This window comes from Anarrhichthys ocellatus, unplaced genomic scaffold (genome assembly GCF_004355925.1).
Source record: "Anarrhichthys ocellatus isolate YVR2014 unplaced genomic scaffold, GSC_Weel_1.0 scaffold24, whole genome shotgun sequence".
Classification (NCBI taxonomy): domain Eukaryota; kingdom Metazoa; phylum Chordata; class Actinopteri; order Perciformes; family Anarhichadidae; genus Anarrhichthys; species Anarrhichthys ocellatus.
The window spans coordinates 9,473,861-9,498,374 of record NW_022280054.1 but is presented as its reverse complement, the minus strand read 5'-3'; the positions used below and the strand labels follow the sequence as shown (position 1 = coordinate 9,498,374).

General features: G+C 44.0%; 1 protein-coding gene across 3 annotated transcripts in view; it reads left to right on the top strand.

Moving 5' to 3' along the window:
* Nucleotides 1-24,514, top strand: part of ankrd13b (ankyrin repeat domain 13B) — a 34,730-nt gene that overhangs the window by 5,274 nt on the left and 4,942 nt on the right. For all 3 annotated transcript variants that reach the window (XM_031860496.1, XM_031860495.1, XM_031860497.1), the window contains 13 exons: nt 7,475-7,610; nt 9,134-9,258; nt 10,262-10,307; nt 10,727-10,870; nt 11,907-12,147; nt 17,068-17,134; nt 18,398-18,479; nt 19,672-19,736; nt 20,520-20,656; nt 21,365-21,522; nt 21,808-21,996; nt 22,246-22,409; nt 24,062-24,138. In XM_031860496.1, the coding sequence (XP_031716356.1) occupies nt 7,475-7,610; nt 9,134-9,258; nt 10,262-10,307; nt 10,727-10,870; nt 11,907-12,147; nt 17,068-17,134; nt 18,398-18,479; nt 19,672-19,736; nt 20,520-20,656; nt 21,365-21,522; nt 21,808-21,996; nt 22,246-22,409; nt 24,062-24,138 (1,631 nt within the window). The remainder of the gene's footprint in view (nt 1-7,474; nt 7,611-9,133; nt 9,259-10,261; nt 10,308-10,726; nt 10,871-11,906; nt 12,148-17,067; nt 17,135-18,397; nt 18,480-19,671; nt 19,737-20,519; nt 20,657-21,364; nt 21,523-21,807; nt 21,997-22,245; nt 22,410-24,061; nt 24,139-24,514) is intronic.

Sequence of the window (24,514 nt, the reverse complement as noted above, 5' to 3'; positions counted from 1 at the left end):
AATGTTGACGATGGAGATTCAAGTCCAAGGAAGGATCAGACGTAACGTTAAGGGTCATTGAGTCCTTTCCGCCACAGTCCTTTCAGTGTGGTAGTGGAACACGCTGAATCAATACGCTGACTTTTCTTTTTGTTTTCAGGGAGAAATGCTATGTTGATACACGTACCAAGTACCAATAAATGAATACATGTAAACTAATACATTTTAGACCTTTACTTTTGTTTATTTTCTGGCAGTTAAATGCTAAATGTCCGATAGCAAATGACCCTCTGATTGCATTACCAGCCCCGGCTAAGTGCAACTCTTGCCAATCCACTGGGTTTACCTGAAATTGCTACATAATTCACATGCTCCCATGCAAACACAAACATAAACACAGGAAAGAAAGTGACAGCTGTGGTGTTTCACTCCAATAGGCTACGGCCGCTACATTACGTGATTATGCTCTTTTATAGCGCTTTGTATGCGCTGTCTGCCTCAAGCAAAAAGATTTGCTTTCTCCATCTGTGGGTGTGAGGAGTGAGAACCAGTCCTCACTCTCGCCGTGCAGGTCTTTCCTCGCGCTTTGGTGAGGTCTGTCAGCTCACTGCAACAAATAGGTGTCACCGTTTTTAGATAGACATCAGCCATTCCGGCGTTTTCATTAATGATTTGGTACATTTTTCTTATTCCTACCGCTTGATTTCACAGTGCTTTAGTGCACCTGCACAAGTGGAAATGATGGCTGTGTTAAGATGAGCGTGAGACTTGGCGAGATGTTCTGCTGCTCCTCTGTGGGCTCATCATCATTGTCCCGTCCTTTTGTATCTCAAGCAGTGCCACAAAGAAAATGGATCAGGGTTTCGTGGCAGTGTAGTGTTTGTCAGAGTCTCCGCTGCATGAAGAATCGCAGAGGAGCCAGAAGGGAGGCAGGGGGGAGGAAAAGTTATTTTTATACTCCTCCCTCCCATCGCCACCCCCCTGCCCCTCTGCGCCCCGTGCACAAACATTTTGGGAAAGCTTCTGTACGGTATATGCACAGTTTTGTGTGCGTGTGTGGTGTTTGTATGAAAGATTGATGTCGGCCTAAGTACCTGCCAAGCTGCATCAGGCCAGGCACACATTGAGGGAGGGAGAGAAAGAAGGAGGGAGGGGAAGTGAGAGAAGGAGCAGATGCCACAGATAGAGATGCCTATCAATAATGCAACCTCCACTGAGCTCAGTATTGAGGGAGGGCAAGATGGGAACGCATGAAACTGAGAGAGCAAAGCAGAAGGAGAGGACAATTAGTAAAGAAGTTGATTATGAGACGTAGATATTGGGTTAAGGAGAGAGAAAAGAGAAAGGGGAACGGAAAAATAGAGACAAAATAAAGAGGAAATGGCGCAAAGGGATACATTGTGAGGGGGACTTTGAAAACCAAAATAGAGCAAGAACAGAGATACAGATCTAAGAAAATGTTTTTCAAATGGGGTGGAGGTGTTAAAGAAGATTTAGAGAAATAGAGAAAGAAAGCAGATAAATGGAGGCAAGAAAGAGAAAACATGACGACAGTGTGCTTCCATTAGGTCAAAATTGTATCCAACACACGCAGAGCTGCCACGGTGAAAAAAGACTTCTCACAACTTGTTCTGCAAATACTCCACCTTCTGGCTACGGGGCTCTCGGTTTCAGCACCCCTGAAAATATTGTTCGGAAAATAGCCTTATTGTTCACCAGTATTGCGGATCTGTCCAGTTTTTTTTCCGGATTAAACAGGGCAGAAATCGGTGTTATGTCTGCCTCAAATCAATATTTTCACCACGAAGCTAGCAGCTAGCCGGCTAATCCGGACATCGTTTAGCATTAGCATCAGGCAGAGAACACGTACATACCGTCGGTTATTCTCTCCGTGGACGCACCGCAACGCTGTGACCGTACAACGGTCCAATGCCACTGGTCTTCACCGGAAAAAAAAACATGGTTTTTGGTCAGGTTTTATGAAATATTAGTACAAAAACATCGAAAATGCTCCGGTTGAGAGCTACCGTCATGGCCGCGAAGTGCATCCTCTTTATGCCCACCTCGGGCCAGCGGTCAGACTTTCGCACGGGGAGACGCCGCACTCTTTGCAACTTTATTGGCTGAAACTTATGTCAATCGACACCAAATTCGACTCACGCCTTCCTGAGACGCTGACGCGTCGAAGGAGGGCTTATTCACTGAAATCGACCGATGATAGGCTGAGATACAGCACCATACACACACAGGGACTGAGAAAATCCTATGGCTGAGAGCCAGAGAAGGCTCTGATGATGTCAGGAATCTCAAAATGATTCCTAACATCTGTATTTGTATGTATTGAATAATATAAGTGATAAAAAAGTGAAATATATAGTTGTATAGTATATAAAATGAGAATAGAGCATGAGTGAGTACAGAATTTCAAGCCGAATGCTCATTTCTCTGACCTCCTATTATGCTGGCCTGCTTCACTCAATCTAAGTAAAATGAGCTTAGAGAGACCACAACCCTGTTTGCTATGACACAGGAGTATTTGTAGGCTTCACTCTGCAATAATTCCAAAGAAATGTCAATGAAAGTGCTTTTTTTTCAGGCGAACCTGGAACTTTTTCAACTTCAGCTGTGCCATAAGTGTATCAGTTATTAACCAGTAACATATACACAATATTTACACAATATTTACACATCTCACAAGTGTTACCAGTATTCTAGCATCAAAATTATTAAAATAGACCTTGTAGTTTGGGTAGTTTACTCAAGAGAGTAGGAGTATGCAATTTTCGAGCAGAGGGCTAAAAATAGGGCTAGTAGGTAAATGGTCCAATAAGGCACCGTTTTTCTGGCAAGAAATAGTCTGGCACATTGCCACCTGTAAAACCACAACATGACCTTTTCACATTTCTTAGATGCATTTGGTTATCGCTTGGTATGAGAACACGTTTATTGTGAAAAGGGTGTTTCACCTTTTAACAAAAGCTTTTATTTTTGTCATAATAGGCCTGTTTCTTTTAACTGAAGACATTTGTCTTGTCACAGTAGGAAAAGCTCAGGTGTAAATAGCAAAATGACTGATGGCTGGATTCCATTTGGCTGATTCGGTTTTGGGTTCCGGGTCTTGTGCATGCTGGCTCACTATCACAATGTCGTAGCTTATCGGGGTGCTTGAATAGAACATAGACATCTTAAATGTTTACAACTTTCCTTCTACGGCGAGTTAAAATGTCTGCTGTCAAAAAGAGCCTTTCAAATACATTGCATCATTATAATGTCAGTGATCAAGTGCTCGATTTACTCTCTCTGTGTGTAGTAAACACTTCCTCACTATCTGTTATCAGCAGATAACATAAAAAGTTACCAACAATTTCCTCCAGAGAGCTCCTGTTCTGTTAATGGGGGAAGGGAACTCGATGTTCTTCATCGTGCTTTAGTTTCAAGTGTGTGTGATGTATGTATTGTGTGTGTGTGTGTGTGTGTGTGTGTGTGTGTGTGTGTGTGTGTGTACATGCATGCCTGAGTTTGTGTGTGGGTGTGTGTGTGCCACTTATGTTAGTGTTGCTGTTCAGTGCATTGCAATGCTCAATAGATACAGTAGCTTAGCATGTCGCTGTCGCTAATAATAGCGGCTTCCTGTCTTGAACTTTCATTTTGAACTCACGGTGTAAATCGTAGCTCTGTTAACTCTGATCTCCGTCTGTCAACCACTTTTCTATCTTTCCCTGCTACCTTTGATTCAAATTGGACCAAATGAACCCCAGCTAATCGTTGAGTCCACAGAGACTGTGCTCGAAGGTGTCATCACAACACATGCAATGATAAAGGACAGCTGGTGATGGACAGGTTGCTAGATTAAGACCGTGATCCAGATTGGGGATGCCTGGCCCCTCAGCGAAAGTGTAGAAAATATGAACGTGGCAGCAGATTTATGATGCGCTCAGTCAAGACATTCTTACTTTGAATAAAGTCAAACAATAGGAATGAGGCCTTTTGTGAGGCATCAACAAGCTGACATGTACTCAGCAATATTATAAGCTTTAATTTGACAACCTTGCTTAGCGTGACTTGCAATGAGTATAATGGATGTAACAAATAACAACTGCTACCGAAAATCATCACAGACGCCAAGTAGACAGGTGCTCATGTTCTTGCTTTTTTTCAACCATTCTTTTACCGAGACAGCAGCTGCATCAGGTGCAGTTGAGCAGAGGTGAGAGCAGCTACAGAAGCTACACTTCAGTGGATTACGCTGCTGTTTCCCTGTCACCCCATGTTATATAGTTCACATACGGCCCTCTCCGATCCATCTCCCTCGACATCCTCCCTTGTAATCACCTCACTGCAACCCTTTCTTGACTTTACCTCCCTCCCATGTCTCCACATGTTTCTGTTTAGCCTCGCCCTTATTCGCGTCCCTCTTTCTCTCCTCTCCTCCCTCCTCTCCTCCCTCCTCTCCGGCTCCCCTTGTGTCTCTGTGCAGCATTCCAGCCGTTCCCCCTCAGCTGTTGCACCCGGAGTCATTGAAATCAAGCACAGCTGTAAAATAAGCTTAAACTGATAATCACCAACATTACACGCAGCCACTTAAAGGGGGAGCAACGGATGAAAGGACTGCTGTGAGACAGTACAAGTGGCATAAAGAGACAAAAAGGAGCCACGTTCTTCCTTTTCCTTTTTCCCTCATCTATTTATTTTACCGTCAGCTTTGTTCTTGTCTCTCTGTTTCTCTCTTCTTTCATGTGCTGACAACCATATGTGAGGGGTTTCTTTCTTAAAAAAAAAAAAAAGGTTCCACTTGGGCGGTAAATGTTTTCAAAGACTCAATATTAATATTCAGTATGGGGTCTCTTGTGTTGTTTAAATGATGGACACTTTGCTTTCCTGTGACACTGACAGTTCTTCATATTCGTGCTGCCAATGCACCATTGTCCTCTGAGACGCTGCTTGTGCCACACATGCACACACACACACACACACACACAAACACAGCACCGAATGTGGCTGTATTTGCATGTTACACCATGTTCGTTATCCAGCACACACAAACAAAGTCGACTGCTCTCATTCTTCCCCTGCGTTGCTACGCTTCCACCCTCTATTCCCCAGTCTCCTCGGCTCCTGAGGGACTCCCTCGTGTTGTTGTCTCCTTCGGCTCCCCTCTCTGCCTTCATCCTCCACCCTAACTCTCTTTCTCCATCTGTTCTCTTTCCTCACCACTTGCTATTATCTTTGTTTGCCGGAGTCATCGCTTGCCACGGCAATCTTTTCTTTTTGTCTCCTTTTCTCCACCCTCGTCTGTCTTGCACGTTGCAGTCGTTGCTGACAGGCAGTTTCTTTCAATAGAAATTTCTGTAGCCACATTATTTCTGTCTGCCTCTTTCACTCTTACTCTTTCTCGTCAGGGTTGCTTTTGAGAGAGCTGTGGAGAGCAGAGAACGGTTAACCAAAGAGTGGGTAGTTAGGGATCATACAGAGATAGCACACCCATTAACACACTAAAACAGTCAGGGCAGCTGTTAACATTGTAAGAGCCTGTGAGTGTCCTCCTTTATGCAAACATGTGTATCTACATATTTTATTTTTGTGTCTGTATTTGAATTCATACGCTCCCTGATGTTTGTTACAACGTAACTGCTGGGTCTTTCCTGCTCTGCTCACCCTGTGTGTTTCTCAGAGCGCAGCAGTAAACCTGTGACAGTAGCTGCCAGTCATTTTTATTAGGATATTATACACTAAGAGCAGTAAACAGTCAGGGCAGCTTCCTCATATTGAGTTGTTGAGTTGTTTGGTTTATTCTCAGTTGCTTAAGAATTCCCCCTTAGTATATTTTCTCAGCCTCCACTGCTTTGATTTAAGGATTTATGTGGATCAATAAGGACTCAGGGCTCTTCCCCGAATTCACCTACTCCGCCATATTTCTCCTACTTCAAATATTAAAATGATAAACAACTCGAACCCTTACATTGTTCTCCAAATAGTGTCATTTTTATTCCTCGAAAGAAGTGTCCACAGCTTCCTTAAGGTCTTTATTAGAGTGCCGATTCTGAGTGACTTATCTCCGAGAGAAATCCTTAATTGTAATTCAAGCCTGCCACTGACTGACAGAACTGACCATGGATCAGCCTAAAGGTCCCGAATAATGGTGGCTGTCAGCGTCTGTTTAATTGGATGGCAGACCTGAGATCAGTGCAGCACCCTGCAGAGAGACTCAACATGAAAACAGTGGTGCATAGAGCGGCCTGGCGGACAGACAGAGAGAAGGATGGGCAGTTCTAGCAGAACAATACAGCCTTTAGTCAACTGAGTGTAGAGACACCAAATCTCATCAGGTGTACAAGCACCACGGCTCATGTTGTAATGAACAGATTGTAACTAACATGGGCCCTGTTGCTGTTTGACTCGGGAACACTTGTGAGATTCTCAGTCTTCATGATCAATAATGACATGTTACATGTTACCTTTATGCTAAGCTAAGCTCATCGTCTGAGCTGGCTCTAGCTTCTGAGTTACAGAAGCCTTTTCATCGAACACTCGACAAGAGAAGAGAATTGGCGTTTTTTTAAGGCTCAAAATTAGACGTACACAATTATTTTTTCAAACCAATAATCCCCTTTTCTTATTTTGTTTAATTAAACGATCGACCAAAACCAGAGACATCAATAAGTTAGTATTCTGAGAATCTTAAATCATCCACAGGTGTCTATCAAATATGTTTTAACATGTCTGAGAGGGATTTAAAAGCAATGCTTATTTTGTTAAGTCAGTGTATCAGAGCATTGGTATGATTGATGTTACACAATAACACTAATGTAATATGACTGACAAATGAGGTCTCGTTGACATGCAGAGTGGAGCTGAGAGCACCAAGTGAAGCCTGAAGCATTAATTATGCTTTTTGTTCATCAATGTTGTTGTCAGACGGTTACATATGTTCAGAGGAAGAAAGAACAAGGCATGGCAGATGGAAAACCGTGCTCCTTATTTAGTTCACCTGTTTACATTTCCCTGCCAGGGATTCAAACTGACAACCTTCTCTGAACCTTTTTGAAGGATGACAGAAGGCTGCTCAAAATGCTCCGGGAGTAGGTAGTTATACTAGAATCAATCCATCCAGCCCAGAAAATAAGTGGGATACATGTAGTGTGTTGAGTGAAGAGTATAGAGTGTAACACCCAGTCATGTTGGAGTGGTGACAGATGAATTAGCACCTGACACTGTGTCTCTTTCCTTCTCTCTATCGTCATCGTCACACTTGTGTCCCTATTGTGTTTATTTCTGTTTCTCCCTCCCCCGTCTGGGATAGAAGAGAACTACAATGATACACAATTAACCCTAATTTCCTCTCCTCCTACTTCATTCTTCTCTGTCCGCTCCTCTTACCTTTATGCTAACTCTCCTCCCTTACACTTTCCCCTTTCTCTCTTTCTTTCATTTTTCTTCCTTTTCTTTTATTTCACCTCCTCCTCCTCCTCCTCCTCCTCCTCCTCCTTCCATCCAGACTGATTTAGAGTCTCTGGACCCTCGTGGGCGGACTCCTCTCCACCTGGCTGTCACGCTGGGCCACCTGGAATGTGCCAGGGTCCTGCTGCAGCACGGAGCTGATGTTAGCAAGGAGAACCGCAATGGATGGACCGGTGAGTGTGTGTGTGGAGACGTATGGTTCTGTTAGCATGCGCAATGTGCAGCATACGTAATACATTATTGGGTGGTGTGTTGGGGGTTAGAGCGTGTTATATATCATTGTCAAAGGCAGTATAATATGATCGCAGTGGAGACAGTTGGTGCTTTAAATTTTACACCGGTGGTTAAAACTTATGACCACATTTCCCATGAAAGGAATCAACTGAACTGAAAGGAATTTAAATCCACAGCATATTTATCTTTTCAACTGCTTCCTTTAGAGGATACGAATGTTATGGATTTTAACTCCTTTCAGTATCTGTCATTGCAAATAAACCTGAAAGCTAGCTGTAATTGCACTAGTTAATAGGTGCCATCCTGCACACTGGAAGAGATTTCACACAATTTGGCCCAGAGTCATTTTAGGCATTTATTCATCTCTATATAATTCATTAGTAACCAACAAATAAATCACAAACTAACCACTAATTAATATGGATATGACCTGTTTTATACCTTGATTAATGTATTATGTGCTTTATGAGTGAATAGATCGCTTTATTATTTGTGTGTCTTTGTTTAAGTGAGCTCACTAAGACGAATTCCAATCAGAAAATGTTCCTCTTCCAAAGAAAATCGTAATCACAAATGTTGTGGTTGTAGCCCCCTTGGTCACAATAAGAGGACTACGATAATATATAACATATCATTTATTACACACCAAATGGTACACAACAACATCTCCCACTGACTCTATTTTACATTGGCGCTAATGAGGTTTGCAGATCTTTGTCCTGTTGATTGTTTTAGAAAATACAAACCACTCGTGACGCTTTTCTTCGCCACCTCTTTCGTAGAACAACGGTGGCTTCTGCCAGACACCTCTTATCTGCTGGGCACTGTGCAAATGTAACGTGGAGGTCTGGCAGTTGGAGACTAATGAAGCATGACATCAATTCATTTTGTAACCTTGAAATTCTATTGGCTGATATCCCACCCTTTAGTGTGAGTCCAATCTACCCACCCTCATCCTTAGCTTTTTGTTTTTACTGTCATTCCCGTCTGTGCGACACTGCATGTAATGTTTCATTCATGTTGATGAATTAATCGCTATAAAATCAGATCTTTGTTATTGTCATCAATGTTTCTGGGAGTCTGTGGTGCATCATTAAGTAATCTTTTTTTCCCCTTCTAATCTGATGACTGTGTCGTGTGTCAGCAGGTGAAACAGCAGGTAGTAGATTGTTGCAGCTGTCTGTTTGAGCCTCTACTCACAGATATGCTGTTAGAGTGAGAGAAATAAAATTGTTACCCAATTGTTGAAGTGTAGAACAGCGTGTGAGATCAACAGCAGAGTGACGTTCTGTTGAATGATGGGTGAGCTGCAGCAGTAATTGGTCGTACTTTTACTTTGGCCTACTTCAGTTTCGGCAATCCTTGCTGCGCCCCCCCCCCCCCCCCCCTTAAATTGCTCATGTACATTCATTTTAGATGAGGTCTGAGTGATTGGCTCTGTTTCACTCTCTCTCTCTTTCAGTTCTTCAGGAGGCAGTGAGTACAAGAGATCCGGAGTTGGTGCGTCTCGTGCTTCGCTACCGTGATTACCAGAGGACTGCCAAGAGACTTGCGGGCATCCCCGTCCTCCTGGAGCGACTGCGCCAAGTGGGATTTCACACGCGCACACACACATATACATTGATGCACACATGGGAAAAAAACTCCTCTCCATGACCACACTCACCTGCATAGACACAAACAAGCCTGGAAGCACAAACACACTAAAATGACATACATAAAACAAAACATACAACTACAAAGACACATCAAGGGAGGTTCTGAGCAGAGATGCAGTCTTTTGAAATGTAGATGAATCATTTTAATACTAACTTCTTAATCTTCGTTTTAGGATAAAATATTCTTGGTTTTGTTTGAAGGTATTAATAACTTTGTGTACTACCCAACAAGGGAAATACATTCAAGTGATATGTCTCAATGCTGCAAAACACGCTGTCTCTGGGTAATTTAAGTGATATGGAGTGCAACACTTAAAGGCACAATAGCAGCGACGGACAAGCTGAGAGCGGAGAGCCCGAAGGTTGGCGGTCATGAGAGCATTGAGGTGCAGCTGACCTTGTTGAAGCCGCTGCAGAGAACAGATGCAGAGAACTGCCTTCACACAGTCTGTCTGCCTGTGTATCTGCTCCAGCTGGCTCCCCGATATACACACACACACACACACGCACACACACACATAATCACACACACTCTAGCATACTCACATTGTTGAGACAACCCCCTCATACTTTGACAATGAGTACTCGCACTCAAGCACACATGCAAACATCGCACACTGTTCTTCTTCTGCTGCTGCTCCCATCCACATCATTCTCGTCCACCCCTCCATCCATCACTTCTATTATTAACCCGCACACACATACACACTCACAACCGCTTCTCTGGACAGACAATAAAGCAGCATCACTGCAATTATTTTCCTCTACTTTACTATTGCCCGCTCTCTCTGTCTATCCATATTCATCACTTCATCACTCTCTATCTCCCCGATTCTCTCACTATATTTTCCTCTTTATCAATGCCCGTTGCTATCTTAATTGTCTCCCCCACCCCCCGTTTCTTCCTCCTCTCTCTCCATCTTTCTGTCCAGGCCCAGGACTTCTATGTGGAGATGAAATGGGAGTTTACCAGCTGGGGTGAGTGCAGTCTTTCATTCCAGCCAGTAAAGCAGTCCAGTACCGACCAGTCAGAAATAATCATGTTATCATCTCCCTCTTGGGCTGAAGAGGCCTGCCTCTTCCTACTGCACACTGATGCTCACACACTTAATGCACAGCAGAATGCATGTGACTCTGGTTTTAGAGTGAAACAGCTTGTGCTTTTTGTCTTAAGTGCTTTACAAAACCACAAGTGGATGTAATTTCAGTATTAGTCTCTACAGCGGACTTTAACTAATTGTATGTTTTTGTGCGTGGATTGTTGTTACAAGACACAACTACTGAAATGTCTCTGTCAACATGGATTCATCAGAGTTTAAGAACTGTCAGCATGAATCAAATGAAAGCAATAGAACTATCACAGTTTCATTTAAAGCCGATCCACGTGTCGTCCTCAGTGCCCCTGGTGTCTCGTATCTGCCCCAGCGACACCTACAGAGTGTGGAAGAGTGGTCAGTGTCTTCGCGTTGACACCACCCTGATGGGCTTCGAGCAGATGACCTGGCAGAGAGGAAACCGGAGCTTCATTTTCAGGGGACAAGGTCAGAGGTCAAACCCTTGACTTAAATGTGTGTGAATGTGTGCTGAGTCCAGTCTTTGTGCTGTGCTAAGCTAACCGGCAGCTGGCAGTAGCTTACAGAAGGACAGACATTAGAAGGTATTAATCTCCTACAACTCTTGGCAAGAAAGTGGATATGCATCGTTCCGAAAAAAATAAAACATTTTTAAGATAAGATGCCAAACTGTGCATTGGCTTGCAAGTAAAAAGTAAGCATGTGTTTGTCATTCTGTCTTTCGCTGGCTCTCTTGATCTCCTTTCCTACTCCCTATCCTCCTTCCTCCTCCCCTGTGTCCTCTGGTTTTTCATTCACATCTGCGTTCAGTCCAATGAAATAACCCCGCTGTCGGCACTGAAAACGGACGAATGTGATATCATTGGTCTGATGAAGGTATTGAAGAGAAATTGAGCAGAAAGATTATGATCCCAGTTGTTTATTATAGTAGTGTAGTATTGTATCAAACAAGCTTGTGGGACACCACATGCAGCAAGACAACACTGTTTCGGCGCCTTACATGCCGATCACGTGAATTCACAGGTCCAAGTTGAACAAAGCTTAATTTTAAGAAACACATTCCAGTATTTATCAGTCACACAGGCTCTATTTGAAGTTAATGTGAGATGGAGCAGATATTCACAGAGACTGGTGCCGATGTGTCATTGCATTTCCAGATTTCTCTCCCCCTGCTTCTTTGTAGCCTCATTCAACTCTGTATGATCTCACCTCGTTCTTCTTTTTATTTCTGTCTTTCTTCCTCTCACCACTTTGAAATATTCCTCTTCTTCTAACCTTTTCCCTGGACCTGCCTGCCTGGATATTCTTGTTTCTGTGCAGCTGCAGCATCTGCAGCCTCTTGACATCAGTCATCATCTCCCTTGACATTTCCTTCCATGTACATGTGTGTGTTTGTGTTCTTGCAGCCTCATTTGGCATGCTCGTGTTGTAGTCCTTTCCCACTGTCAACGTCTGCCTCTCTTGTGCTCACTAACATGGCTCTTCCTGTCCGTCACCCTCTCAGAGTCCAGCGCAGAGGTGATGGAAGTCGACCATGACAGGCAGCTGGTGTTCTGCGAGACCTTGTGTGTCTCGTCTCTCGCAACGCTCTCACCTGGCAGGGGGAAGGGCGGCGCCTGCAGCAGCGACCCCGCCGGTTTGGACCGTCTGGGGGCGACGCAGCCCAGCGATGAGCAGGTAGCAGCCAGGCTGTCTGCCGCCGTGGTGACTACTCAGCTGGACACCCGCAACATCGCCTTCGAGAGGTCAGCAACACTGATACACACGAAATATGAGTATAACAAAGTATTAAGAGAGTTAAGCTGCTGTCATGACTGTGAGCCAAATGAGACATTCCAGCTTTAACAACTAATACTTAGCTATTCTTAATGTACTCTGCATCGCATTTTTCTAATTTTGTGGTGCAAAGGTAGACGATAGGATGTGTCAGTTTCCGATGCAGCTGTAACAGAAAATCCAGCAGGAAATCAGGATTTCACATAACTCCTCTCAGAATCCAAGAGCAAGGGCATCAGCCTCACCATTTTGCAACCATGTAACCACAATCATACTGGAAGAAATCTTCCATTGAACAGGCACAATAGCCATTTTCTCCACCAATGATAGCCTCAGTACAAAACATTGTAATTCAGCATCAGACATTTTCTGCTCTCAGCGCTGGCTTTCCTTTTTTCCTGAGTGGAGAAAATCTCTCTTTTGTTGTTGAATGTTTGTCGACTCTTCTACGGTTGCTGTCTCCTACGCTACAACCCACAGCCGAGTGCAACAAGTTCAGGCACATTCTCTGTTGGCTGTCAAAATGCATTTAAAAAAATATAGCAAAACACTAAAAGAAATGCAGCAGTAAAGGGGGAAGTGGAGACATGAAAAGACATAAAAAAGATGGCTAAAATGTCATGTATAAATGTGTCAAGAGTAAGTGCGATGTGGAGGTAGTGAGGCACAAATTACCTTCTGGCTGTGTGAATGAGCCTCAGGTCACTTCAAAACAGCTCAACACTGTATTGCACCTAAGTTGCACCAGTGAACACAAAGATGGAGAGGCAGATAGCAGAACAGAAAGCAATGGAAGAGGCAAACAAGACATCAGCTTACGAGGAGAAGAGGGGAGAGGAGGTGTAGAAAAGAAAATTGGATGAGCAGGAAGCATGTGTGCAGTCAATTTAGGAGCTTTTTTATTATGCTAACGGTACAGTTTAACGGCTCAGTTTCACATAAAGTACATCAACACAAATATTGAAAGCAGTGGAAGGAGGAGAAAGGAGGAGGACAAAGAGGAGAAATTGACTGATGTGACAGAGAGAAAGAGAGGGGGATGACAGAACAAGGACAGTTGTGGACATTGAGGGATAGAGGGGAGATAATAGTAAAGAGAAGGATGAAAAGAGGGATAAAAGAAAGAGATTGGAGGAGGAGAGGACAAGGGATGAGGGAGAGAATAAGGGATGGGACAGAGAGAAATGAGAGAAGACATGTAGAGAGAAACTGGGAGAGAGAGATGAATGGGACACAAAACTATGGGGGACAAATGTACAATATGGAGGACAAAACAGGGAGTCGATGGTTTTGGACGCAGGCGGAGAGAGAGTGAAAATGGACTGTGGGGAGACACAGTGATAGATAGGGTAACCATGGAAAGAGACGCAGAATGAATGTTAACAGATAAAAAACAAGAAGATGGAGAGGGGAGCGACAGAGAGAAGTGAGCAGGAGGAGGTGGTGTTTGGGGGGCCGGGGTGGTCGTGGTAATCATCTCCCTGTCAGACTTGTAACTCAGTGTCACCTCTGTGCATTTTCCCTGGTCAGCACTCCTGTCGACATGCCAATAATCCATTCATGATGCTTTAGTGCCAATAACTTTGTCAAGCACCACAGACAGGACGTTCACCTCTGGAGTTCTCCCGACCTACAGGCAGAAACTAAAATCTGCAAAGCCTGTGGTGAAGACTGTGAAGAGATGGACCAACGAGGCAAAGCTGGAGCTACAGTCCTGCTTTGCCTGCACTGACTGGAGTGTTTTCGAGGCTGCTGCTACAGACCTGGATGGGCTCACTGACACTGTGACATCGTACATCAGCTTTTGTGAGGACATGTGTGTGCCGAATAAAACCTTCTGCACATTCAACAACAATAAACCATGGTTTACTGCAAGACTCAGACAGCTTCGTCGGGCCAAGGAGGAGGCCTACAGAAGTGGGGACAGGATCCTGTACAACCAGGCCAGAAACACACTGACGAGGGAGATCAGGGTAGCTAAGAGGAGCTACACTGAAAAGCTGGAGGAAAAGTTCTCAGCCAACAACCCCTCGTCAGTTTGGAGAGGCCTGCAAGTACTCACGAACTACAGGAGACCATCCCCCCCCATTGAGGCCAATCACCAACTGGCTGACGACCTGAATGCCTTCTACTGCAGGTTTGATAAGCCTACCCTCACACCCCCCACCTGCCCCATCAAACAACCATCTACACCCCCTGCCTCCTCCTCATCTCTCCCAACCGACCCCCCACCGGCACTGAGGATCTGCGAAGAGGATGTGAGTCGGCTCATTCACAGACAGAAGACCAGGAAGGCACCAGGCCCAGATGGTGTGTCACCCTCCTGCCTGGAAGTCTGTGCTGACCAGCTGGCCCCCATCTTCACACAGATCTTCAACCGATCACTGGAGCTATGTGAAGTACCCTCCTGCTTCAAAACGCTCCACGATCATCCCGGTCCCCAAGAAATCCTCCATCACAGGATTAAATGACCACAGGCCCGTCGCCCTGACGTCTGTGGTCATGAAATCCTTTGAGAAACTGGTGTTGACCCATCTGAAGGACATCACAGGACCCCTGCTGGACCCCCTGCAGTTTGCCTACCGTGCAAACAGGTCGGTGGATGATGCAGTCAGTATGGGACTGCACTACATGCTGCAACACCTCGACTCCCCAGGGTCATATGCAAGGGTTCTGTTTGTGGACTTCAGCTCAGCGTTCAACACCATCATCCCAGCAATACTCCAACCCAAACTCTCTCAGCTCACTGTGCCAGCCTCCACCTGTCAGTGGATCACAAACTTCCTGACTGACAGGACGCAGCAGGTGAGGCTGGGAAAAATCACATCCAGCACCCGGACTATCAACACTGGCGCCCCCCAGGGTTGTGTGCTCTCCCCACTGCTCTTCTCCCTCTACACCAACGACTGCACCTCAGAGGACCCAACGGTCAAGCTCCTGAAGTTTGCAGACGACACAACGATCATCGGCCTCATCGGGGACGGTGATGAGTCTGCGTACAGGCGGGAGGTTGAACAGCTGGTCCTCTGGTGTAGTCAGAACAACCTGGAGCTAAACAAGCTCAAAACTGTGGAGATGACAATGGACTTCAGGAGGAGCCCCCCAACACTGCCCCCCCTCACCATACACAACAACACTGTATCCGCTGTGGAGACCTTCAAGTTTCTGGGATCCACAATCTCCCAGGACCTGAAGTGGGCCTCCAACATCAACACCATCCGGAAAAAGGCACAGCAGAGGTTGTACTTCCTGCGCCAGCTCAGGAAGTTCAACCTACCTCAGGAGCTGCTGATCCTGTTTTACTCAGCCATCATCCAGTCTGTTCTCTGCTCCTCTATCACTGTGTGGTTTGGATCGGCCACCAAACAAGACAGAAACAGACTACAACGGATTGTCAGGTCTGCGGAGAGGATCACTGGTTCCAGCCTGCCCTCCATCCTGGACTTGTTCACCTCCAGAGTCAGGAAACGGGCTGGAAAGATCTCTGCAGACCCTTCACACCCTGGACACAAGCTGTTCCAACTCCTCCCCTCTGGTAGGCGCTACAGGGCTCTGTACACCAAAACCACCAGACACAGGAACAGCTTCTTTCCACTGGCCGTCACTCTCATGAACAATTAAATAAGTCATATTGCACTGCCTCTGTTTGCACTATTGTATTTTATATATATATACATACACACTTTTGTTTGGGATATATTTATACTTATATTGTATATAGCTGTTAAATGTCCTTGTTTTTCTTATATATCTCTTGTTTATTGTATATATTTCATATGTGTGTATATACGATGAGAGTAATGTGTAACCGGAGTCAAATTCCATGTATGCGCACGCATACATTGCCAATAAAGCCGATTGTGATTCTGAGTTAATACGTCTTCACGCAGCCATGCACACAATCTACAGCACTGCAGTTTTGTAGAAGGTTTACTGTACAATTGAGTAATTGAGCTATGATGTAACTCAGATGTTTAGCAAGTCATTTTTACCATGATTACCATCTTAGTTTTAGCGTATTTGCATGCTACCATTTGCTTATTAGTGCAAAGCACAATGACAGCTAAGATTGATTGGAATGCAATTAGTTTGGCAAGTATTTGGTCGTTCCATTGCATTGAGGTGCAAAGCTGACATAACATCATATGGTGCTGTCAAAGTGTGATATACAGTGTTGCAAGGGCATTATGAAAGTATTGTTGCATTGCCCAGGGAGACCAGATGGTCGTCCAAGAAGTTTCCTCTGGCGGGATGGTATTTGGTTTATAAACCAAAGTATTGGACAAAGTAGAAATGTTACCTGATTATATTGTTAAATTAACAATCAGAGGATAACCAAAGTAACTGCAATTCATCCTGAGGGGAACATGAATGTTTGTACACATTTTTGCCATTGATTTTGCCAAACCTAAAGCCACACCACCAGCATGTCTGAAAAACCTTTCTTCCAAAATTGTCACATAATTTAAGATAGGTTGTAAATATACCGGCTATCATTTCAAAGACACGATGACCTTTCAAATATAAGAGCTAATATCGTCCCTGAGAACTCACTGTCTGTGGTGGGGTCCTGAAGGAAGTCAGTGATGTGAATAGATCACGAGGATGGGATATGCCTCACTAACTTCTGGGCAGACGACCTAATTGCACACTGAACTGTTGAAGCACAGACGACAAACAAGGACAATGGCTGAAATGTTTTCTGGCTGCATATTATTGAGAAAAAGCAGAACCTGTGACTTGCAAATGTATCTGTATTCATGATTTCCTCTACCGGTACATATCTGCAGATTGCTTGAGACAGGAGAATAATCCACAAAAACTGTGTTGTTGACTTGAAGTCGAGTCCACAGGGAACTGATGTGGCATGTGTTGAATCTCTGTTGCAGGAACAAGACAGGTATACTGGGCTGGAGGAGCGAGAAGACTGAGACAGTGAATGGATATGAAGCCAAGGTAGAACGCAGGCTGCTCGGACAGCTCACTGATCTCTCGCTCTGTCCAGAGAAACCACTGCTGCCAGAGCTCAATTTTATATTTCCCAAAAGTCCACTTCTCTTGAAGAGAGTCATTTCAAGAAAGAATCACTCGCAAAGCTATTTAAAAACCTTTGGAGGACGCAAGCTTCTATAGTTTCAAATAATGAAACCAGAATTCTTTACCTTAAAGTGAGGAAAATTCATCAGCCCTTAAAAGACCAGCGGGCCCATCAAATTTAGTTCAAAACAAGAAGTCTATCCATCCCGCAGACACATGCATTACCTTGACCCCGTTTGTTTTCTTGAAACCCTGGAGGGATAGATGGGAGTCAGACACCCAGGACCATCTGTCACCAGTGGTTTAAAAGCACTTCAGACAGGCTCTACAGTAAAACACTGCTGCTTGGAAAGCTTCTATTTTCTGCATCATTGATTCAGAGTTACAAACGTAAACAGACAACTCCTGTTGAGCTGCTCTCCTACTGGACGTTTTCTAGCTCTCGCCTCCACTTGTCCGTCGTCCAGTGTAAACTCAGAATCAGCAGCCTGCTCAATTTTTAATCAGTATTTCCTTTTTGTGGTCACTGGTGAAGAATTCCAGTATTCTGCTGTGGACTGCAGCTTGGAGAAGCCGTATGATGAAGCAGACTGGGAATACAAGTGGATTGATAGGTTTTGTACATTTTAGATATAGTGAAAAAAACAAAAGATTCAAATAGTTTTCTCTTATTCTAACAAATGTAAACAGTGGCTCACTGTTCATTTATGCTGTAAAAATGAGGGCACTCTAACATTTAAATGAATAAATAATGAAGAAAACAAAAGGCTGAGTCAGCATTTTCTTTTACTTTTTCACTTCAGATTCAGCTTTGCCTCTCATTTGCTACCGACAATCTTTATCTCTAATGGTGATCAGAGGTTAAACAGTGAATCAAGACTTCTCTGGGGTCTAATCAAACTAAAGTTACATCAGAATAACGTACATACATCTCCTTGTCTGGGAAGGACCTTTTGGTAAACAATAGGAACCAATGTAACAACAATACTGTATACCCATTTCTGCATTTCATGGCAGAGGTACCACTTCAATAGTTTTATACATATTGGGTCATATTAGGACTAAATTGGTTGATTTTGCAATGATCATTATCATAATAATTAATCATATTATTGTTATTAAATAAGAAAGTTATGCCGCTGTCAACAGAACAGAAAAGTGAATTGTCTCCTCCTCTTTCAGGTGTACGCAGCATCCAATGTGGAGCTGATCACCAGGACCAGAACTGACCATCTGTCAGATCAGAACAAGAACAAGACAAAAGGTATGTCACTTTATTTCAGTGCCTTAGACATCGTCACCTCTTGCGCCATGAAGGTGCGGGTGCATCACAGCTGCACCAGCTGAATTTCTCCATCATCCCCTCCGTGCCGTTGTAACCCTCAGCCCAAGTGTTACATCTGATAAAAGAGTTACTGATGAGTAATCCCTCTCACCTGAGCTCGATGAGATCCCCCGCGAGGCTCCGGCTAGCAGCCTGTGACGTTAGATCGGTGTCTCTGTCTGGTTTTCTGGTTCAGATCATAAATCAAACAGGATTAGCAGGCTTCTCTCCCCAGACTGTCGCTGTCAGCGAGGATCAACCGTCACATGCCCCTCTGAGGGCTCCACTCTCCCAGGTCACAATCCACATCTGCACTCTGCTAATATACAGCAGGGGAGGGTTCTTGGAAGCGCTACACTGTCTCCTGAATGGGTGACTCACTGCATTTGCCCTTCTTCCCTTGTGCTACTTATCATCATTTTGTCAACACGGTAGAAAAAACGTATGAGTGTTATATATATATATATATATATATATATCCCAAGAGAGACACATACTGTATCTTCAGCAGCTGTACACTGATCAGCGGTCGGAAGGTCTAAATGTGGACACTTGTCTTCGAACACACACCGTGACGCCGCTGTCATTAACACTAATTGATGGACCTTTGCATTGCTTTTAGCACTCATTCAGTGTCTGGTTAGTGACGACAACCACAGCACCGCTTCCATCTGAAAGTACAAGCCACACACTAACATGCTGCTCATATTTCTCTCATGACTTTCAGGTGTTTCATTTTTCATGAACTTCATATTGCTGCTAGTTTCAGGTCCACTGATATTTAGAAAAATATGTTGGATTGACTCTACTGTTATGTAGCGGCTTAAAAGCATAATTTACTTCAGTTAAATTCAATTCAGTCCAGAGTGGCTCTGTTTATTTAATACTGGCCCGTAGTCGATGACAAGACCACAACACAAAATGCGATAAGTTGTCTTGAGCAAAACATTGTGGAGCAGAATGACACCACAGTGGAGATTAATGAGCACATTCTTCATCATCTCCTGATAAACGAGCAGCAGCTGAAGCCAGCTTTGGGTGCTCTGTAGTGTAGTGTAGTGTTTCTAAAACTCAGACTAACAGGACAGTTTGAGTTTAATCTAACTCGTCACTGCTGTTTGTCTGTGAGCAGGTGGGAAGACTCCACTGCAGAACTTCCTTGGGATTGCTGAGCAACACATGGGACCGAATAACGTCGTAAGTGGACAGTTTATTTAGATGCTAAAATTGCAATTTTAGGGATTTTCCTGTGTTATGTTTCAATGAAGCATTGTTTTCTTCTGCGAGTTGAGGAAATGTCGGCAAATCAATTCAAACCCAATCTAATAAATTCAAAACGCACAGTGGTTGAGTAGGGAACAAGGAAAGTGATTAATGTGATTAAAGTGATTAATGTGATCAATGTGATTAGTGTGATTAGTGTGATTAATGGGTTCTGGTGCTGGTGGTCAAGAATGAATCAGGGTTTTTAATATTGGCATCATCACCATTGAACTCATTGGATGTGGATAGTGTATGAATCCTGGTCCTCTGTGTCAACAGGAGAGCGTGCCTGCAGAGTGAAACAATAGGTCAGGGACTCCAACCTGCTCCCAAATATTGATTATGTTTTCTTAATTTGTTTCTGCTGGAGAGCTTCGATGACTCATACGTCCCTCCCTCCTTCTTTTTGTGTTATTGTTCCCCCTCACTGTCACCTCTGCTCTTCTCCGCTTTATGCCTCTCTGTCCTCTCTACAAACAAAGACACACGACTCTGTGGTTATTTCTGGGGCTTAGGCGGATGCTCTGCAGACACTTTGTGCCACTGCAAAGCTGTAATGTTTCAATTTTACTAAACATTAAATTGGTTGTGAAGAATTGACTGCAACTAAAAGGAAAATGCAACAACATGGAAAGAATTTTGTTCTTCTTTTCCTCCAGTCTTTAGCAGGCTCAAAATGTGGCTACATTGTTAAAATTCCTAATTTACTTTCCGCAGGCCCTGGTGACCCAGATGACGTGTCCTGTGACGACCAACCCCGCAGCGCTGACAGCTGAGGAATACTTCAACCCCAGCTTGTCACCGACTCAGAGGGACATTGGCCACCCGTGCCAGCTCACCACCAAGACCCAGAGGTGACACAGACAGACGGAAAAACAGACAGGCAGCCATGCTTACAGTGAAGTCCCCTCCCAAAAAACTCACCGCCAAGTGCCAGAGCTGACAAGCTGATGGACAGAGATTAGACAGGCTCACACAGACATGCAGGCAGAGTCAAATCAGCCGTTCATGGCAGCTGCCCACCGAGATCCTGAGGGGAAACACGGACAAATAATAGTCAGGGGAAAAGAAACATATTCAATCTGCTCATGACAAGTCATCTTTTCTTGAGGAAACAAAACAAAAAAATATTTCAAAGAACCCTGCAGCTTCTCTCAGTATGAATGTTATGCTATTTATTTGTAATGATACTGGTTTTCAATATCCTGCTTCTCTAATCCACCTGCCAACCTGCTGTACAATCATCTGCCCTGTGTTCCTCTGACTATCGGACTGTCTGTCTTTTTTATTTGAAAGTTTCATTGTTGACATAATGAGCTGCCTCCCAATGCTGTGTTGATTATCAGACAAGTTAAAATATAACCATTGATTGGCCTCAATTTCAATACGACTCAGCAAGCAGCTTGTGAACAGTTAGCTGATGTAATCAATGTCTTTGTGTACGTCTGGTCAAAGAGCTCATCACTTCAATGAAGACATAAATTTCTTCTGCACCCAGGATTGTATTTGGTCACGTCATCCATGTCCTCAGATTGTGTTTGTGTTTGTGTTCTTGTTTCCAGGTTTAAAGCCAAGTTGTGGTTGTGCGAGTCCCACCCTCTGTCCCTGGCAGAACAAGTGGTGCCGATCATCGATCTCATGGCAATCTCCAACGCCCTGTTCGCAAAGCTGCGAGACTTCATCACTCTGCGTTTGCCGCCTGGCTTCCCTGTCAAGATCGGTGAGTGCTGGGAGAGTGAGACGGATGGAAGGGTTGAGGGGGGGTGGGGGAGTTTGAAATGATGGCTGGTTAAATAAAGGGGTACGATGGGAAATTACAATAGATACAAAGATGGATGGAAAGAAATGAAGACAGAAAGATAAAGTGAGTAAAAAGGACAGAAGAAATTGCAAGTATGCTCACGTAAAATAAAAGAATTGATAAAAGGATTAACTGGATGATGAGACCGATGCAAAGACGCAAACAGATGTCACCTTCTGCTCATGTTCTCTCCACTCCCTGCAGAGATCCCTCTCTACCACATCCTAAATGCCAGGATCACCTTCAGCAACCTGAACGGCTGCGAGGAAGGGACTGGCGTCCGGGCTGACAACGAAGTGGGGGTGGAGGGGGACGGACAGAGGGACACCCCGAGGACAGACACCCCATCTCCTGGCAGTGACTCCTCCAGCGTCTCCAGCTCCAGCTCCACCAGTAGGAACACACTCCCATACACACTACCAGTGCCGTCTTTTTGGAAATCTTCTTCTTCAGCTGATAAAATTACAGATGAGTCTCAGCTCAACTTTATATTCAGCAGATTCTTTTTCAATAAGCTGTAGTTTAAATCTCCACTAACATTTACTGCAGAACCTGGGCCAATAAAGTGAAATGTGTGAACTGAAGCTGCGGTCTGCAAGTTATTGACATAACGTTGCCCTTTGCCGTCCCCGTGTGTTGCAGTGTCATGTCGAGCCGGAGAGATTCCCCCATGTGTGTTTGAGCCCCCGCCTGGATACTCCATGCTCGGGGGCAAACAGAGAGACAGCATGAGGGATGAGGAGGAGGACCTGCTGCAGTTTGCCATACAGCAGAGTCTGCTGGAGGCCGGCTCCGAATATGATCAGGTGAGCTGATTACAGTCAATTATCTTATTGTGTTGAAGATGTTTGGCTTTTGCACTATATTCCTCTTCTCTCTCCTTGTGAAGTACTAAATTAGCACAGATTGCAAATGTTTTACACAACACTCTCAAGGTTCACAAAGCCATGTTGCCATATCAACAGAGGTGCCCAATAACTCCCCCTTTGAGATATCCAGTACAAATTACAGCAGTAAATTCACCAATAAGTCAAGCAATACCAGACAAATAGACACAGTGCAGCAGGGGAAAAAGCGGCCACTTTCAAAACATAAACAATCAATAAGCAGAATAATTTACCTGTGATGTGTGGAGCCCAGACCCATTATACTCTCAGCACTGCCCCAGGATAGGTGCTGGTTTGAAATCCCAGAGATCCTGGTCCTGATATGACTTGGCCTTCTTCCAGCGGTACAGAGAGAGAAGTATAAATAGTCTCTGTGAGGCAGGTCAGAGAACATCCTCAGTGCTTTCTTAGCTTGGATACAGGAGGGGAGGCAGAAGCAAGGTTGCTGCTGAGGATTTGTGCACAGTTTGTACAATCATCCTCGGCAGCCTCCTGTCCGGAGCTTTTGTACTGCTGCTGATGGAAAATGTGGCGTTTTTTTCATTACAACTCAAGCAGGACAAGTTTTAAGGGACCATACTGCTGACATTTCATGTAAAGCATACAAAGCATTAACTATTTTACAAATTGCCTATCATCTTCTCAAACACCATTAGGTTGTAATTTCCCATCTTTCATTTACATTTTCCTTTAAATTTACTACAGTATGAATCTTAACTTGCAGTGTCATGAAAGGTTATTCAAAGTTGCAGCCAGGGAGATGTTTTTTTTTTTGTCATAGGTAGGTAGTGGAAGAATGTTGGTAGTTTGCATGTGCAACCCTAGTTTGGTGCAGGACAAAAGCAGCACACAAAGAATCGGGAGGGAAGTCTGCAAACACAGATGTTTGCCTGATCATTCAACTGTGAAGAGCTCGCGCCGCATAAGCACACAACTTTGTCAAAGAAACCAAGATTCATATAAATTCATGTGAGTTTCTCAAATTAGATATTCACAGTGTACTGAACTTAAATTTGGGACCCGATAGAAGGGAGGAACAGGGAGGGAATTACCAGCCAGGGGGAACCGAGGCTGATATAAGGGGCCTCAACTGAGCGCCCCAGATACATGTTACATAATACAAGTAAACGTGAAAGGTATTTTAACTAGGTTATGAGACAGGGCCTCAAGGTCGAGCAAAAACACAGGAACCATGCTGTTGAAATTGATCACATGCACACTCTGTTGTGAAATCAGGCCAAACATCCGATCCTTAAAGTCATTGTTTATAACAAATGGTACAAGGTGTATTAATTGTGTAGTGTTTTAAACAGGTGCTTATCAATATTAATGTTGGGCGAGTGTACAAAAGAACCAAGGCCAGGATCGATCTAGTTCACATTCAGTTCATAATGCATAATACAGCCAGCCTGCTCTTGCTGTGTGTGAGAGGTACTTTAGCATACATTAACAGGAAAAGGCCTGCAGGGAGGATGCTGTTGTTTTACATGCACCACCATCTCTTTATTTGTCCACTATACCCACTTCCTGTGTTCGCTCTCTGACTTCCTGTACCTCCTCTTTGTGTCTAGGTGACCATCTGGGAGGCGCTGACCAACAGCAAGCCAGGAACACACACTCTGCCCCCTGAGCCAAGTCGTCTGGAGAGGTCAGACGTCTCTTTTTCTTTAATCCCCTGCATCGGTCTTTTTCTGTCTTTTTCCATCCTTTTCTCTTATCCTCAGTCTTGCTCTCTGTCCTTTTAAATTAATAATAATAATAATAATAATACATTTTATTTATATAGCGCTTTAAAAGGCACTCAAAGACACTTTACATGTTAAAAACAGAAACAATAGAAGCATTTATAATAAGAACAAAATCTACGACATAACAGTAAGAAAAATAAAAATAAAATAAAATAAACATAAGAAAGAAAGAAAACATACATGACTAGAGGTTAAAAGCAGATTTGAATAGGTGAGTTTTAAGTGCAGTTTTACCGTAATTACCGTATAGTCCAACCCCTCTATTATCAGGACACA